This window comes from Chamaea fasciata, unplaced genomic scaffold (genome assembly GCF_029207755.1).
Source record: "Chamaea fasciata isolate MVZ Bird 193981 ecotype frontalis unplaced genomic scaffold, bChaFas1.0.hap1 SCAF_3, whole genome shotgun sequence".
NCBI lineage: Eukaryota > Metazoa > Chordata > Aves > Passeriformes > Sylviidae > Chamaea > Chamaea fasciata.
In genome coordinates this window covers 50,799,194-50,817,287 of record NW_027094088.1, presented here as the reverse complement: position 1 = coordinate 50,817,287, position 18,094 = coordinate 50,799,194, and the positions used below count along the sequence as shown (strand labels likewise).

Here is an 18,094-nt window from a genome sequence, read left to right as displayed (position 1 = left end):
ATTCCATAATGTTTGCCTTTATTTAAAGTTTGAAATGAGAAGATAAGACTCTTTCTCTACAAGAAGTTTTACCACACATGACAATTACAAATTTAGTTAATATTTTTCTGAATTACATTTCATCTGATGGTAAACAGTTATTTAGGAATTTCCTTCAGTTATTTCTGAAATAACTGTTTTAGACTTGGTTCACATACAGGCTGAATATAGGTTGGTGTAGAGGAGAACTCGAGAATAGGTTGACTTAACACCTCTTCTGAGATCATTTAGATTGATTTACCTATAGACGTAAGAACAATATCACACACAGAGTATTCTGAGTTGGAGGGACCCACAAGGGTTGTAGAGTCCAACACCCAAATTGTTTCCACAACTATAACAAACATAATTTTTATCAAATTTTCTGAGCACTAAAAATTTTGTATTTTTAATTTTTGAAAGTTGTATTTGTAGTGTTTGAAACTTGCTTAATATTTACTTGTTATTTTACCAAAATACAACAAGTTTTGCATTCTTGTTGTGGTTTTTTTAATCTGGTTTTCAGATCACAAACCAATTTTATGTACTTCGATGTTTTGTTGATCCAGTTGTGGCTGTAACTTGACTCAGTTTTCATGAGGATTCTTGACAGCCATGTATTGATACAGCATGCCCATATCTTATAAAATTGTTCAGAATTGACTTATTTGCTCTTAGCAATCAACAGTATGTTTGAATTGAATTCTTTGCCTTATCAGTGATTTAGTCTTGTGAAAATGCTCTTTTACAGCGTAGAATCACTTCTCAGGGGTTGCACTGGCAAGCTAAAGTGTTGTAATTGGAGTACTCTGCTCAGTTCATTTGTCTGGGATTTTGTAAGAAAACGAGGATTTACTAAATAGGTTTGCAACTTGGCAGCTACAAAGCTGAGGAACCTTTCTGTGGATTTTATGACTACAAATGCACACAATGCGTATCTGATTTTTATCTTCAAATTATATGAATGGCTTAACCTGTTCTTTTACTTATATGATGTTCATTGGCAAGCATGAACTCTGAAGGTACTGCTGGGTTGCCTGTGCGTTTGTATCTTCATTATAAAATGTGGATATAAAGGTTAATATTGACAGATAACAAACTTCGTTCCACAACAATCTCAGACTGAAATAGAAATACTTAATATATATTAGTGTGCTTCCCAAGTGAAGTACTCTCCTGTGCAAATAAAATTCTTTCCAGTGCAACCTCTGAACTACTATGCTAAATCTCCTCAGTGATCTTTTACTCCCATCTTCCTCATCATGCTGACTTCTCTCCTCTGTCTGTTCAGCAGTGGGAGACATTTAGCGAACGCTCTTCAAGCTCACAAACTCTGACCCAATTTGATTCTAACATTGCACCAGCTGATCCTGTAAGTCAATCACTTAGCTTGCTTGTTTGAAATTAATTTTATTAACACTGAATTTCCATTCATTGTATTTAGCTGTTATGCATGATTCCATGGACTGCTTTTTGGGGAATGGTGGCAAATAGCTTGTTGGCTTATTTTCGGAATACAAGTTTTCTAGTACTGCTCATGTTTAATCTCTGATTGCAAAGAATGCTTTCTCCTGTTGATTTTGACCCTGTACAGCGCTTCTGTCAAAATCTGTCATACACAAAGAATTTAAACATTATTTTTTTTGTAAAAATGTAAGTTGATGCAAGGGCCACTCCCTATGAAAAACACATTCTGTTGTAGATTTTGTCTTCGGTGTTGCTTTGCTTTTTTTGAGTTGCAGAACCTGATTTGCACAAAACCTGTGCCAACTCCTATAAAAAAAGCTGCTGGGCGCTAATGGGTGTGGTATTTCATATTCCAAATTTTTTTCCCAAGTTACTTATTAATAAGGCATTTAGCATCTCTCCAGCTAAACCTGTGGTGTTCTAAGGCTTTACTCAGTGAGGAGTGCTCTGAAAGATTATGTAGTTAAATATCTCGCCAAGTTTGGGAGCCAGAAATACACTACAGTCTTTCAAGTTCTGCTGGTTTTAAGCTTTACAGCATGTGACATCAAAGCAGTTCTGAATTGAATTAGAAATGCAGTATTTAGCTGCTGCTTTCATCCTGCTTTGTTTTACAGACTTAACTAGCACCATGTGTCCATTTTAATTTAATTAATTACAGTGTTGGTGTCCATTTGATTGTGTAACAAAATATAATAGGTGCACATAATACACATTCAGCTGCTTTTAGTATTAAACCTTTCTTCTGAGAAGATATAATACATAAATATGCATAGATTTTCAATATATTAGCACTCCAGTCTCAAATGTAACACTGTTGCTCATCTAGAAATAGCATTTCTAGATACTGAAAGCTAAAATTCAAACTGCAGTGTTCCCCATGCTCAGAATCAACCTTTAATAAATATTCAAAACAAGTGAAAATGTCCTACTTAAAGCAAAAACCAGCCTGCTTTCATCTGAGATTGTTTTTGTTTTAAATATACTGTATTTTTATGTTTTAATGAGGTAAACATGATGTAAATTAGTTTGTAGTTGTTACTTGCTGTGTATAATTGCTTGACAGTAAAGAGCTATCACTGTCTTGTTTCTGCAATAAGACAGTAATTTATTTTCACACATAATTAGCAGATGACAGAAATCTGAGATTTGAATTTTTTCATGTTGATAATCTAAAAAGTAGAGCAATGATGGTATATGAAAAATTCTTATATAGAGTATATGTTTATATAAGGGAAATTCACTGGGAATGCAAAATATTTTTTATGGCTGATCACATTCTTGAGTCCTTTCTTGAAATGCTTATAGTTTAGAAAAGAATGGTGAGCATCTTTGATACTTGCTGAGGTAACAGACTTCGGGGTTAGAGTCTTTGTTTTCCATGTTAAAGTAAGAACAAATGATGAGAAATTGTCGGTTAGCTGAAGGCAGACTCTTTGTTTCAGCAGTTTCAGTAGTGATGCATAGGAATGATTTATGGAACAACTGGTTCCCCAGAGGAAAGAAAATCAGCTTTCTTGAGCAGTTGTTAATAACTATCTAAAGAGTAAATTCACAAACCATGTTTTTTTTAGTTGGAAAAGCAGCTGCTTTGGAGGTAAAATATAAGTGGAAAGAGTAAAACAGTGCATCTGTCCCTTAGTGTGGGAGCATAATATGCCTTTTGTAAGTCAAAGTTGGTAACATGTTTTATGAAAAATTAGGTTAATTATGTAAATTAATGCATTATATAAAATCCATTTAACTATTTAAGGCATGACTTCTGTACAGCCACACATTAGAGTACAGCAGAGGTCTGAAGCAGCCACAGTAAAAGTGATCTTTGCATGATAATCTCATTACAGAGGGAAGAAAAAGCAGTGTATTTTAAAGTGGTTACTATTCCTAAAAGCTTTTGTGCAAGTAGGATGTTTGAGCTGTGACTAGAAAGTGGTTTTGCTGGCTTCAAAGATAGTGAAAGTCATTGAAACAGTTTCAGAAAGTACCGGTGTAGATCTGTTACACCTAGTGGAATTGATCTACTTGAGCAGTCAGAACAGATTAAATTTCTGATACAAAGGTGGTTTTGAAACTTCTTGTTATTTCTAGGATAGAGTATAATAAAATCTGGGGGTGTTCTTGTGCTGTCATTGGCCCACCCATTCGTATATTCTGAATATGGATGACAGTAAAAAACCTCTGACAGCCATGTCCATACTTTTAGGCTTTGAGATTGTTTTTTTAAGCTTTCTGCAGTCAGTCTCCAAACCAAATGGAAAGGATTGTCTCTAAAGTACTTTAAATGGATCCCCTTGTCTGAATGACTAATGCCCAAGTGTAAGGCCAATGCCTGGCTAGAGGTATATTCCGTAGGGCTTATTATACTGAAGTTTAGAAGATTTCTGCTATCTTAAAGACTCCAGAGAATATCTGAAATTACTACAAAGTACCTATTTGATTAAGCATTCATTAATGCTTCATTAAGCATTACTCCTACTATTTAGAGAGGCCATTATTAGTAAAGCTGAGCAGTCAGGGTTTAAATTGTAAGGTGGGGTTTGTTTTGTTGCTGTTGGTTGGGTTTTTTTGTTGTTGTTGTTGGTTTGTTTGTTTGTTTTTGAAGATGTGCTCAAAGTACCAGATGTCTCATATGCCAGAAATTGTTGAAAGCTGGAAAAAATTCAGGTCCTACTTCCAGTTAGCTATAGAAACATATTCCAGTGTTATTCTTGTGCCTTTTTAAGTAGCTAAGTTAACATTACAGAGACTACAGCTAAGAGAACTTGGGTTTTCTGGGTATATTCAATGCCCTGGAACTGTGCAAATAAACTAAATTTGTGAAATTTTGTTTAGAATTGACTTTGCGCATGGCATCAGAGACTCTTTTAAGAGTGATTCGAACTAGATTAACATAACTGTGATCTCTTCCACAGGACACTGCAATTGTGCACCCAGTTCCTATAAGAATGACTCCGAGCAAAATCCACATGCAGGAAATGGAGCTTAAAAGAACTGGAAGTGGTAGGATATTTTATCTTGCTAATTTGGGAAGTTTTGTACAGTTAGAGTTGGCCTTATTTCCTTGAACATACTTTTTTTCTTCACCACGGGTGAATGTGATGAGCATCATTACTGAGTTAAGAATTGCAGTTAAGTGCAGAGCTTGAATTGGCCATTTGCTACCGTGAGGATTTTACCATCTCTAGCAGAATGTTTCTTGGAGAGTAGCTCAGGAGCATCATGATAAAGATTGGATTTGGACCCACAGGTGAATGTCTGGGTTTCCTTGTTAAATACTGTAGGAAACTGAACATGGAGATCATAACCTGCATTCATAAAGCTTGTTCTTCTGTGGTCAGAAATACTGCATTTATTATTTTGAAACTTGAAAGCATTTGAGAATATTGGCAGGCCTTTTTTTGATACTCTGGTCAATAATAAGGAAGGTGGTTTGATAAATTTTCTTAAAGGAATAGAGAGGTCTTAGTTTTCAGTTGTGTGACAGTATTTCCTGATGTCATGGAACTCATGTCTTCACCATAGGAGAATAAATAGTATCAACAACACGTTTTTTAAAAAATTTCTTTGGCCTTGTAAATAACTGAAAATTCACAGCTCTAAATGCTGAGAAGTTGGTGTTTTACATTGTAATAGAGTTATTTCTGAGTTAAAATACACCAATTTTAATATTGAGTGCAGCACTTAGATAAGGGCAGAAAACCAATGTAAAGGTTTGGTGCCAGAAATATGGGCTAGTTTGAATAAGTTCATTTATCTACATTTGTTTTTCCATTTAGATCATGCTAACCCTACTAGTCCACTACTTGTGAAACCATCAGATCTCCCAGAAGAAAATAAAATAAGTTCATCTGTAAAATTTACATCTGGAAATACAGTTAGTAAGTATCAAAGTGCTTTCTGGTCTCATTTCTTATATTACACAAAATGTAGATCTGATACATCCCTCAGTGAATTAAAACTGGCTGGATAGTAGCAGCTCTAAAATGAGATAAACTTACCTAAGAACGGAAACATTTCTGATATAAAGTATGTATTAGGAGAAGTAATTAGGAAAGTTCCGCTGATGCCACTGGAGTTGTTTTTCTGATTTTTAAGATTGGTGACAATCCTTCAGCACTTCTAAAATTAGGCATGTCCTACCCCTTGCTTTTTTTTCCTTGGATGTCCCTTACTCTAGTGCACTAGATTGTTGAAGTGATGGAATGTCGAGTGTTTAAAAATTACTGTTTATAAAACGTAGGTTTTGTATTTTAAAATATAACATTACTGTCATTGTTTATTCTTCAGTACATGCCACTAGTAACCAATAACTGATAGGGTTGGGTGAGTGGAGTTGGTTTGTATTTCATCCTTTGTTTATTCAGACTGTAGGATTTTGAATCCTGACCAGATGATACTTTACAGAGAAGCAATACAAGGACATTCACCCTTTTTTTAACAAAAGAAATTGGATATTTGAAACTATTTGTTACTTCTGTCTGTTAGGGTATGCTAATGATGCAAAGCAAATATGAAACCGTACTTTCTTTTCCCAGCAGATGGTTACAGCAGTTCGGACTCTTACACTTCAGATCCAGAGCAAATCGGAAATGCTGTAACACGGCAACGGTCAGTAGAGTAGCAACTGGAAAAAACAAGTAAAAGGTGTTTAAAGAAGCCTGTTCTCAGCTCCTGGTTATTTGACAACTAGCTTATAAAATGGTGGCAGAATCGACTCCTAATTTAATACTCAGGAATCTGGAAACAGTCTGTTTTCTAATGCATTAACAATGTATGTTGCTTTCCTTAGTGTGTAAAGGGAAAATTTGGAAAGGAAAGTTGTCTAAAAATTTGTTTGAGATTGGCCAATCAAGTGCTCCATGTGAAGCTCCGTGTTCAGTGGAAATCTTAATACTTTCCCCTTAAACACAAGGGAATGTAAGCACATGAGACCATGCTGTTAATTGAAACCAATTTTTTGTATTTTTAAAAATACCCATTAGGCATTTTTGGAGAAGAACCTTATGACACTGTAGCCTAAAAGAAGAATTAAGCGCAAATTAGGAATACCATGGCAGTAACTCAATCTCTTTTAATACTGGACTTATATAAAATAAAGGGCAGTCATAGGCCCAGCGTAAATTAAGGGATTGGAGAAAAGCACAAAACCAAAACCAACAATTGCATAATTTCACATAAGAGAATGTGCTGTACAAGCTGGTGCTAATGCTTCCCATTAAATCTGCCTGAATAGGATTAAAACCAGCTACGCCATTAACCATCTTACAATCAGTTTCAGAGGTAAGTTCCAAAACAAAAATAATTAGGGTGACTTAAGTAGAAAGATTTCCATTTGCCTGTCAGTACAGCAACTTGAAGGAGTCTTTCCTCCGTTGTTCCTTAATGGAAGCTGTGATTCTGACATGCTTTTATGTATGCTTTTGCACTATCAGCATAATGGTTTCAACATGTTCTTCTACTCTTTGACTTTGGGTTAGGTTCTCTTGCTGAACTTGTGTAGATGAGTGAAGCTTTCTGATGAGTTCCCACATTATGGCACAGGAAACTTCTGTCCTGACCTGGTAGTTGTGGCAGTATGCACACAGGAAATTTGTTGTCTCACTTACTCTTTTACTTTCTTCCACTGGCATCTCTTCTACCAATTGCAGTTTTGTATAGAGATGACATTGTCCTTAATCCTACCATTAGTCTACTGTGGTAGACTACTTTTTTGTATTTTCAAAAAGCAAAAATTGACAAGGCTGTGTCAGATAATGATACTTGGGAATTCTCCTTAAACCGCTTTCTCCCATTTTTAGTTCTGCTTGTGTTTTTTTACTGTACTAGCTAGAAGGATGACCCAAGGAGTCAGTATAATTAGATTTTCATTTCATCAGCTGAAGAGTTACACAGTGTTACAGAAGCATTGGCATAGAGAATATATTAAGAAAATAAACTTTTCTGTTGTGATAGCTCAGTTTTCTGTCTGGACTTAAACATTTGGGAATTCCAGGTTTTGTGTGAAACTTGGGTACTCTTTACCTCTCCTCGTTTACATCTTACAATAGTTATAGAAGAATGTTGCAGAGGTCAGTCATAGAAAAGATTTTATCATGAGTTGAATAAAAAAGCAGCTGTATTCATGTTAGTGATTCAGTAAATCTGTCTTGTACAAATGAGACTAGTTAAGAAGCTTTCGCAAACTGGTTTTAAAAGGAAGTTGTACAAAAATTCTATGTACAACAAATCCCACTTAAATGGCACAATGCAGTAATTTATCCTTCTGTCCTTTCTGCATGTGTTCTCCATGAATTTGCAACAGGTGTCCACTAGATGGTGATCCTACCTAAGAATGAGTCAACATTTCTGAAGATTCTGCCAAGTGTACAGATTTGGAAAATTACAGGCAGAGAATTAAATTGCTGTCTCATACACTGAGATACTTCTTGAACTCGGTATACATGGAGGCAGGTCCAAAAGAAACCCAATATTCTTCTTTAACAAAATTGGACTTGCCCCATTTAACCTAGGATGTTGACTATATCTTAAAAATTATAGTGACTACCATCTGGATGGAATTACCATATTTAGCATTCTCTGTTCCTGTACTATCACTGTTTGGGATATGCATCAAGCTTTTGGTTTCCCAAAGATATATTACATGTGATAATATAAGAATAATTTGAATAAAGGATATTTAAGTAAACGGAAATATATAAACAATTGTAAAATCAAAGAATACTGGAAGTTTAAAACTTATTTGTCAGTCTTGAAAATCAATGGCAGTCAAGGGTTTTTATCTCTGTCAAACTTGGTTTTTTAATTGCATGCTCTGAAGAACTTTTGATTTTTAGTTCTGTTGTAGCCACCTAAAATGAGTACAGAAGCTTATGTATTTTGCAGGTCACATTCAGGAACATCTCCAGATAACACTGCACCACCACCACCCCCTCCAAGGCCTCATGCTTCTCATTCTCGGTCGTCATCTTTAGATATGAACAGATCCTTTTCAGTTACCCCAGGTAGTTATGCTGTGTTCTGAGTGTGTATTACTTTTCAGCACATGTATTCCCGAAGCAGACAATGCTTTTGTGTCTGAGGAGCGTTTTAGAGTGTTGGTTTTTAAAGCACCACTTCTGAATAAAAAAAGTTGCAAATGTTGTCACTCTTACTGTATTGTTTGTATGAAAAGTTATATTGAACTTTACTTAAGTAGCTAATTTAAAAGTCAATTCTGAATTCTGGCATTGTAGCTTTTTGGATGAAAGTGGGAGAGGAAAGAATATTATGGTTGTATACCCATATCCAATGAATTGCATCTGCTAGTGAATTTTCAAGGGGAGGTTTTTGGAATCACATGTGTTAAAGATGGATATTTAGTATTTGACTTCAGAGGAAACAATTAAAGGTCACTTCTACTGCTCTGCTTAAGGAGTTTTATTTGACTTCTGACTTGTCAGTACTTTTAAATTCAGGATCACAACGTATGAGAAAAGACTAAGAGCTTATAATGAGGGTAAAAAACCTTCAAAGGCTAAGATACTAAAACCAGAAGAGTAGGACTGTGTCTGTACAAGATCCATGTTTTGATTAGTCCTGGTTTTGTCTGTTTGCCAGTTTGAAAGGAGGTAACATTACAATTATAAGCTAAAATATGACAGGTTAATACGTGGCAAAATGCAGTTTCTTCATGTTGACAGTTAAAAAATTTTGATAGCGCTCTAATGTACAAAGTAACAATCTTGGCCAAATGTGGTGCATCTTTTACAGGACAGCAACAGGCTGGAGTTGTTGCCTATCCCCCTGCAGTGCCTCCAAGACCACAGCCTTCACAGGTGATGTCACTTCTGAAAAATCATATTCTAACTCACTCAGTGCATTATTTTTATATAACTGAATTTTAATATATCTCTAAAATTGAGTATCATTGCTTGATATATTTTTGAAAGCACCAGGATATGAATTATGGCAAAACCTAGACTATAGCCAAATGTTAGCATTTCCTGAATAAAAAAATGCTTCTAGTGGAACCATGGGTAAGGATTAAAGAAGATGTTGAAGAGGAATGAGTGGCTCTGGAGCTCTGAATTGTGGGAAAGAGAGAAAAGTTACCCTTATCATTATGTATTCCTGTATAGTGCATAGGCCATTACAAAGACTGCAAAAGCCATTTTCTAAAGTCTTGCAAAATAAGAGATGTCTTCCATTTGTCTGGCACAGGATGGAGCTTAACATAATATGTCTGCCCCCAAAAGAAATGATTCCACTTCTTCCCTTGTCACAGACTTGGTGATCTTTGCAGTTGCAGTCTGAGTGATACCAGTTAGCTGATTTGGTAGAAAGCACATCTTGAAAAAATTTTTTCTTTGTTTCAGCCAGCTGAATCCTTCAACTGCTCCTTTAACATGCATAGATCTGACATGGGACAAATAAAATTGCTTTTCAGTTGTTTCTCACCAGCAGCTACTTGTCAGAATCTGAGTTACCAGAAATTGAAGTCAGTCAGTGATTCAGAAATCCTCTACAAGGATTCAGAAATTATCTGAAGGGATGAAGAGAGCATACAAGGACAGACATATTCCATACAGTGATTACATAAGCATGTTTCCCTATGAAACTAGACTAAAAGTCTGTACTAAGCCTCCAGAGCCCAAGTGGCTCTGTGACAGCAGAAATACCTATTGTTCAATGAGTCTAGCTAGGGCTACATTATATCCCTCTTTGGTCTTATTCCCTGGATAATATCCTTTCCTTTCTCTTAAATATTTTTGCATGCATGTTTTGCATGAGATGCATGTTGTCCTATGGATAGGACATAAATTTTTGTCCACTAGAAAGGCAAATAATCCTTAACATTCTGTCTGTAAATATTTTTGTTATTTTATTGCAGGGCACAGGTCCTCATGTGCATCGCTCAGTGGATGCTGATGGCCTAATAGCTCATACCAGTACCTCACCTCAACAAATACCAGAACAGCCAAATTTTGCAGACTTCAGCCAGTTTGAGGCATTTGCTGTTTCAGGTGTAAACAAAGAGGAAGAAGATGAAATTGAAACACACTCAGAAGTCTTGCAGGTGAGTAGAAAGGAAGATCTTGTCAATTGCTTTAATACTACCAACAGTTATGAGACTTTGTTAAAACCTATTTCTGCTGTTCTCTGTCAGTGGTGTATTGTTTGTTGGGTTTTTTGTTCTGTTTTGGTTTTTTATGATGTCTCCATCCATTTCTAGAAAGCAATTACATTGCACACTGCTGCATTTAGTAATTACCAAACACCTAGGCAGAAGGAATTCTTTCGTCTCAGCTCTTGCTGGTAATTTAAAAGATTTTCGTGCTTATTAGCATATGTGGGCACAAACATAATTGTGATGGTACATTTGAGCCTTAGCACAGGCAACTTCTGCTCATTCTTGCCAGCCTTCCAAATGACTTGCTGGTAACTTTAAAATCATGTCTTGAAACAGACATGCCTTAATAAAGGAGATGACTGTAATGTATTGTAAACATCTGCTAAAATTCCATTAATTTGCTTTTCATTAAAGTCATTGGACAAACAAATGAATAGAGCTCTGGCATCCTTCTATCATTAAAGATGTTTACAAAAACTTGTTTCCTAGTACAGACATAGGATTTGAAAGTTTGGAAGCCTTAGTATTAATGTCATAGCTAGCTGCTATTGCAGAAACTACTTTATGTTCTTCTTTGATGATTTGTAGCTTTTATCCTGATTGTAAGTTCTCTGCGACACTTCTGCATCCTTGCTTGCAAAAGCCCCTGTGGTGCTTTAAAGCTCTCCCAGCTGTTAGCAGCATGGTCTTGCTTCACTTGTTCAAGAAGGTCAGTGACATAGACCCATTTGAGCATTCTCCATGTACCTCATTGCAAAACCAACTATGGAAGCTTAAGCTGCCACTGAAAACTGCTTAAGTTAAGCTTGCTGATCATTTTGCATTGAGGTGGATGGGGAACAGTCACAATGTGTTCCATTGGAGGGATTAACCTTTGGCAGTGACAAATAGATAATGATGGTACTGTAATAGCAGAAACAGCTACAGCAGTTTGTGATCAGGCCACAGCCTCTTTTGTGCTGTACAGTGCCTCATGACATTGGATTTGTGTTTCTGAATGAGAATTGAACTGGAATTTTAGGTATTAACTGTATTTGTTTATCAGAACACAGCATATTTGTTTTTATTCCAATTGTTGCCAAATGAAGTATATGTGAAGAAGTAGATTTCTGAATACAGTTTATATTCCCTTAGGTTGAAAAGCCCTCTGATTCTGCAAGTTCTCTTAGAGTTGCCAAAGCAGATGGAAGAGTTGAAGACAAAGCACCTGCAAATGTGCCCAGTAGTGTGGTATGCCAAGTACCTTTGGAACAAAGTGCAGTTGTCTGATGTATATGAAATTAAATCTTTGTTTTGATTTGCAACAGCAGCTTTATAGCTGTCCACTTGAACCCGGTTTTCTTAGGCCCAGTAGGTGCTTCAAATAGGCATGTGTAAGTTTTCAAATTTCTGAAACAGGTCAAAATGTTTAGTGCAGAACTTGATTAACAGTAGCTTTTGATTTGGTTACACACATGTAATTACTGAGGGGAAAGTGCACTGCTGTGTGTTTACAGTACTCAGTTGTACCATGGTGTTTCTGCTTGCACAGTTCTTTCTCTGTGTGTAGCAATTTACTGGCCTTTGACCATGTGGCAAGATTTAGTACTTCAGGTTTTTTCCAGACCAAATGAGAATGCAGCTAGAGGTCCATCAGAAAATACCTGATGTGTTGTAAATTCAGTTGCCTCAGTAACTGAGTATGAAACACAAGCTGCCAGGTTATAATCCAAATAAAATGTAGTTTCAAAGAATTAATGGCCAGTGTTTTCCTCTTCAGGGTAAAGGCACTACCCCACTTGCTCCACCACCGAAGCCTATTCGTAGAAGATTAAAATCAGAAGATGAGCTAAGACCTGAAGCTGAGGAACATACACAGAAAACAGGTGTCATAGCTGCTGTTCTTGCTTCACAGCCATCTATTCCTAGGTAACCCAAGAAGTATATAAATACATCTGTTACTGGGAAGTTTACATTTAAACAGCATACACACTTTCTGTTCCAGGAGTTGCAAGCAATTTCAGTGTGTTAAATTTAGGTTAATTCAACAATTTAAGAACTTTTTGGTTTTTAAAGGTCATCCCAAAGCCTCTGCTACTGGGAGACTTTCAAGAGATTGTAAATTTTGGAGTGTGAACTCTTTCTAGCTTCTGCAAGTATGTTGGAAATATTAGGATGTAGAATTTAACTTTAAATGGTTGCTATAAACAGTCCAAAATGTGCAGTCTGTGTGTCCTAGCATGAAAATAGTCTATTGCAGTAGTCACTTTGAGGTAAATGAATGTGGTTTGCTGTGTTGGACCTTCAGAAAGTTGATAATGACAAGTTTTTGAAATTTGCTGCGTGCTCTTTGATTGAAACCAACTGTGTGCATATATGAAACGTATATATCTGTGTTTCCATGCAAACAAACGTGGTTTATCAAGCCAGACAGAAGCGGGAAAATTTAACAGTGTAACAAGTTAAAATTTTGAAAAGAGGATTCCACTCACTTAAAGAAGGAGGACTAAAAGTGAGATGTTCAGCTAAGTGGCAAAATTACTTATTACAGTACTTCTAATATATTCTCAGATCAGTGGGGAAGGATAAGAAGGCAATTCAGGCATCAATCAGACGTAACAAGGAAACCAACACTGTTTTGGCCAGATTGAACAGTGAACTACAGCAGCAACTAAAGGTAATTCCTTAGTCTTAATGTAAGAGAAGAGCTTCAGAGAGCAAGATGTTCATGATGCACAGTAACAGGCATTTCTGCAATCCAGCGATAAATGTAGTAGAGGATATTGATGTGAAATACATACCTATTTTTGTAGATCATAGAAATACCTATTTGTGACAAGCATTGTGAAATTACAAATCACACTTTTGCTGCTACAATGCATATTTTTCAGTGTCTTGATTTGCTTTTAGCTTCACTAAAATTTTACCTCATTTTATTAATGCTAAGTTACCTGTTGTGGTAGTCACATACTTTAAAAGCAATACCGAGAAGAGCAGCTGAAGTGGTTTGTGTTCTTTAGAAAGAAAAAACAAGCCCTAAAGTCTTAAAATTATAAATTATAAATATTTTTAAACAAATACAATAATCTGAAATACAAAACTTGCAGTTTAATAATTAGTGCAACAATAGTCATTTGTTTATCTAGGTCAGCTGTCATGGTTTTGGAGCCATCTGTGGGCATCAGCTTAATGTCTTTCACTTGCCATGTTTCTTACCTAAGATACTTTAACTATCGAGATAATTTTTTAAAAATATCTTAAATGAAAACATGAATTAATAAGATAATGTCTACAATGGAATTTAGGTTATTTTAAAAACTCAAGCCTGAATTTCGCTTGTTACTGTTTATGAGAGTCAAGGTGCGTGAAATTCACGTAAGAGGAAAACTGGGGAAAAAATTGTGAGTTTCCAATACTCTTAATTCAGGTGAGAGCTTACCCCCTTAGCATTTTTGACTTCATTTGAAAATATCATAGTTGGGTTTGCATCTGGTTACAAATTTGGAATTGGGTGATTTGAAAGAAAGGTAAAAATACTAAATGGCATCACCTTGGAGCAAAGTACTGATTTTCAATGATAAGTAATTACCAGCCAGCCAATCTTCTATTCAGTTTCTGGAAGGAGTTACCAAGATTCTAGACTATAAGTTAGTTCTCAAACTGACGGAGATTTTGGTGCATGAGGAAAGTTTCAGTGCTTATTCTCTGTGGACTATCAATAGAAAAATCTTTTTTTTTGTAGGATGTTCTTGAAGAGAGAATCTCCCTGGAAGTCCAACTGGAACAACTTCGACCCTTCTCTCACCTCTAAGCCTACTGCCGTTAACTGTGAATTTACTAATGTTGAAAGGGGTATTGGTTTCAAGGCCTATTTAAATATCCATGCATCTAGCTCAGTGCACTCTATTCTACATTAAATGTTGTGGTTCTGTTTTGTCAATTTGTCCACTTTTGTATTTTAAGTATTTTAATTTCAGTACAGAGAGAAAAAAAAACAAAACTACTTTTTCCTTGAATGTGACACTGCCTCTCGCATCTTTTTCTGTGGGCATCCGTGATCTTTGTTGGACTTGAGTTTGCAGAGTTTGTCGCCAAAATTTCCAACTGGAATTTTTTCGTGCTTTTTTTTTTTTCCTGTTGAAACATCTTTGCAGAAGAGGGTTGCTAATCAGTTGATTTTAACCTGTAAGCACATAAACTCTTCATTCACTATGGCATTTATTTTATTGTGCCAGAAAAGAGACAAACTACTAATCTGTCATCAGCCAATGTTACTTCCCAAGCTGCCTTTCATAATTGGAGAATTGTTCACAATTCTAGAAAGCCTGCCTCTTTGCAATTCCCCAGCTTACTCAGGTTGGGAAAGTTCTTGCGGGCTGTTTGCCACATCAGCTGGATTGGATTTTGTGATTTTTGTTGCATACATTATAGAGTATGTAACCACAGATTGCCAGGTGTTCACATTTTATCCATTCATGATCCTGATTCAGCGCATGCGTAGAAACATTTATGGCACAATTGGTAGTTTATAAAACAGGTCTTCTTTAGTTCTCCCTTTCGTGAAAAGAGTTGGGTATAGGTCCCAAACATTAATTGCACATTATCTAAGCACCACCTGTAACTGCATGTCTCACACGTTACCTTTTAATAGCAGATCACATCCACCAGTCTTCACTATAACAAATCGTATTGTCAAGTAATGTGTCAATACCTCTATAAACTTCTACTTCCCAGCAAAAAAAAACAACAAAAAAAACAAACAAACAAACAAAAAAACACAACAACAAAAAAAATTTGAACAGTTTTGCTTCTTAGGAATTCTGGGGTACCTTCTGTCATCTTGTTTCCAGGCCTTACTTCTCTGGCATATAGACAGGCTTCACTATTAACAGAGTTCCTTGAGTGTATCTTGCTCTTCAGGTTGATGTACTGTATTAGGATTTGTTGTATATTGTACGATACACACATTTTGATCTCATATGTAAATTTGCATTAATTGCTGACTAACAGCAGATATTCTATTTAATGGCTTCTTCTGGCTGTGGGATCATAGATGTTTAACTGCATGGATGTATCTCTGCAGAATCAGAACTAGCAATTGTGTGATTTTTACACCAATAAAACAGCACAATATTTTAATTTTGTTGATTCATCTTTACCTGGGAATTGAAACTCATTCAAATAAGGGGGAGGGTTTTATTACAGGTTTGCAGGTAATTTTTTGTAATTTTGTGGCATGTACAAGAAGTGATTGATCGTAACCTTTTGGCCATTTTCTTCCCTCATTTTTAGCTGTTGATCAGAAGTGATTCTCTTGGTAATCTGTGGCTATACTCCTTTTGTATCCTCCTATAAGAAAATTTAATACAAATGTAATTTCTAAAAAGTAAGTGTTCATATTGACTTGGGTCAAATATATTTATAGTTCTTTAGGCTTAATATCTGGTTTGATTTCCTTGAAAATTCCTTTAAAAATTAAAGATAAATCATCCTCTGTTAGCAGTCCTTAACATCACTGGCTCACTTCTGTGCATAAATGAAATTCTCTTAACATCTGCTTCCCTTCCAAAAGGATAGGTCAAGTCAGATTTACCACTGGTTATGCTGTTACAGTGAAAAACAAGTATTTCTTTTTTTGGTTATCATAAACAGACTGGATAATTATGGTGAATTTTTACTACTATAACTATTTCAACATTTTTTAAAATGTCATGGAAGTGCTGCAGATGGTTTATGTATATAATCCAAAGCAAAATTCTCTGGTGTGAAAGGATGTCATAGTTGCATGAAAGATGGTAGTTTTTATTTGCATGTAAAGGGATTAAGAAATGATAGGTAAATGGGCACAAAGGTGACATATAAATTATAAATAAAGTGCAAGGCTTTGACTTCAGAAAACTATGTATGAATAGGGAAATGTTAAGAAAAACCCAGCAAAACAAATAACCACCCCCAAAGTAAAGTAAAAAACTTTAAAGTTGATGGACCGATCACTTCTATCATAGCTGACAAGTAGCAGGAACAGAGTGGGAAAGTTTTTCCCTTTTTTAAAAAGTGGGGAAAGTGAGTCACTGCAGTTTAAGAATGTTGATCTTTTGAACCAACTGTATCTTTTCCATAGTTTATTTTAAAGTTTAAAATACATTTTAAAATAGCACTATTTTCATATTAATATTTAAATATTAAGCCTATGTTTATAGCAACAGGATTCTTAAATCAGAATTTAACATTTTAAGCTTAAATATAAAAAGTCTTTTACATTCAAATGTTACATGTACATATGAATTTCTCTAGCATCCATATCTTCTTAATAAAATGACAAGTTAGCGTCTCAAGTGAAGAACTTCGGCAGTCTGAACCTTTTTGTGTCTTGCCAACAAGTATTTTTAAGAATTTTTGTGGATTATTTTAAATGCATCATTCTGTACATTTTAAACCAGTTTTTCATGATCAGAAGACCTTCTAACTGAAAAACTACTTAATGTCTTAAGAACATCACTGCCAATGATGTTCAGAAGTTACCTCACTTAGTAATGTAACCCAACTTTAATCCCTTATAAAATTATCTCCCTGTCTTCTCCATTTCTTTGATCTTGATCCAGCTACTTGATGCATCCTTTTTTTTTGAACTTAGATTGTAAGCTCTTTGGGGCAAGGAATTCTGTACAGTATAAAAGAGGTGCTCTCTCTATTGCAAGTATAAATGTAGACTACTAAATAGTATGGAGTGTGATTCATGTACCCAGCTGGGATGGATGGATGGACAGCAGCAGACCTTTCTGAAACACGTGGAAAAATGTTTTTCTCTGGACTTTGTCACTGGAAAAGTGTCTCTTCTTGTTTGATTTGCGGTTCTTTCATGTTTCCTAATAATGTGCCTCTTTCTTCATTCCACCTGCTTTGGAGTTGCTTTTTTCTCCATTCATTGCCTATCTTGGGACTGCAGAGAAGTTCAGACTGCATTCCAAAATGCACAGGTAAAAAGCTGAAAAGCCACTTTGTTTTGAGCAGTATTCTAAGTCTATCCAATGTAAGCGAGTATTTTCAGTTTTTTTTGTACTTCACATGCACCTCATTTTCCTTGCAATTGTGATGAACTAGATGATCTCGTATTACTGAAAATGTCTTATGTGGGATAAACAAAGTTGGGGTTATAAAAACTTAAAACTAAAGAAAATAAATTTGCAGCATTGTTTCTTGTGTGACATGTCTCTGTCCCTTATGGATGGGGTGTGCTGTGTTTCTCTACATTTAGGGCAGAGTTGATAATTACTCTTCTGATTTCAGCTGTGCAGTTTGTCTCTAAATGTCACTTTATGGGTGTCTGAGCCTTAATCACTTTTTCCTAAAACGGTAAAAAATAGTAAATCATTGTCTCCTGACTCCCAGCTCATTCTAGTCTTAGTTTCTAGTGCAATGTAATTTCATGAAATTGTAATGTGTTGCAAAAACACATTACTTCTAACTGAGTAATAACAATGCAGTTCTTACTCTGTGGGGAAGATGGAAAAATAACTTGTG

The 18,094-nt window shown here is 35.6% G+C and overlaps 1 protein-coding gene across 10 annotated transcripts in view; it reads left to right on the top strand.

The window, feature by feature from the left end:
- The window catches only part of REPS1 (RALBP1 associated Eps domain containing 1), a 59,042-nt gene extending 41,274 nt beyond the window's left edge, over window positions 1-17,768 (top strand). For 4 of the 10 annotated variants that reach the window (XM_066178967.1, XM_066178973.1, XM_066178971.1 and 1 more), the window contains exons 10-20: window positions 1,310-1,390; window positions 4,398-4,485; window positions 5,262-5,363; window positions 6,021-6,093; window positions 8,368-8,486; window positions 9,235-9,299; window positions 10,355-10,540; window positions 11,729-11,824; window positions 12,354-12,502; window positions 13,145-13,250; window positions 14,316-17,768. In XM_066178967.1, coding sequence (XP_066035064.1) covers window positions 1,310-1,390; window positions 4,398-4,485; window positions 5,262-5,363; window positions 6,021-6,093; window positions 8,368-8,486; window positions 9,235-9,299; window positions 10,355-10,540; window positions 11,729-11,824; window positions 12,354-12,502; window positions 13,145-13,250; window positions 14,316-14,384 — 1,134 coding nt within the window. In that variant the 3' untranslated portion in view covers window positions 14,385-17,768. The remainder of the gene's footprint in view (window positions 1-1,309; window positions 1,391-4,397; window positions 4,486-5,261; window positions 5,364-6,020; window positions 6,094-8,367; window positions 8,487-9,234; window positions 9,300-10,354; window positions 10,541-11,728; window positions 11,825-12,353; window positions 12,503-13,144; window positions 13,251-14,315) is intronic. The other 6 variants (XM_066178969.1, XM_066178972.1, XM_066178974.1 and 3 more) reach the window with 4 other exon arrangements.
- Window positions 17,769-18,094: the final 326 nt, after the last annotated feature.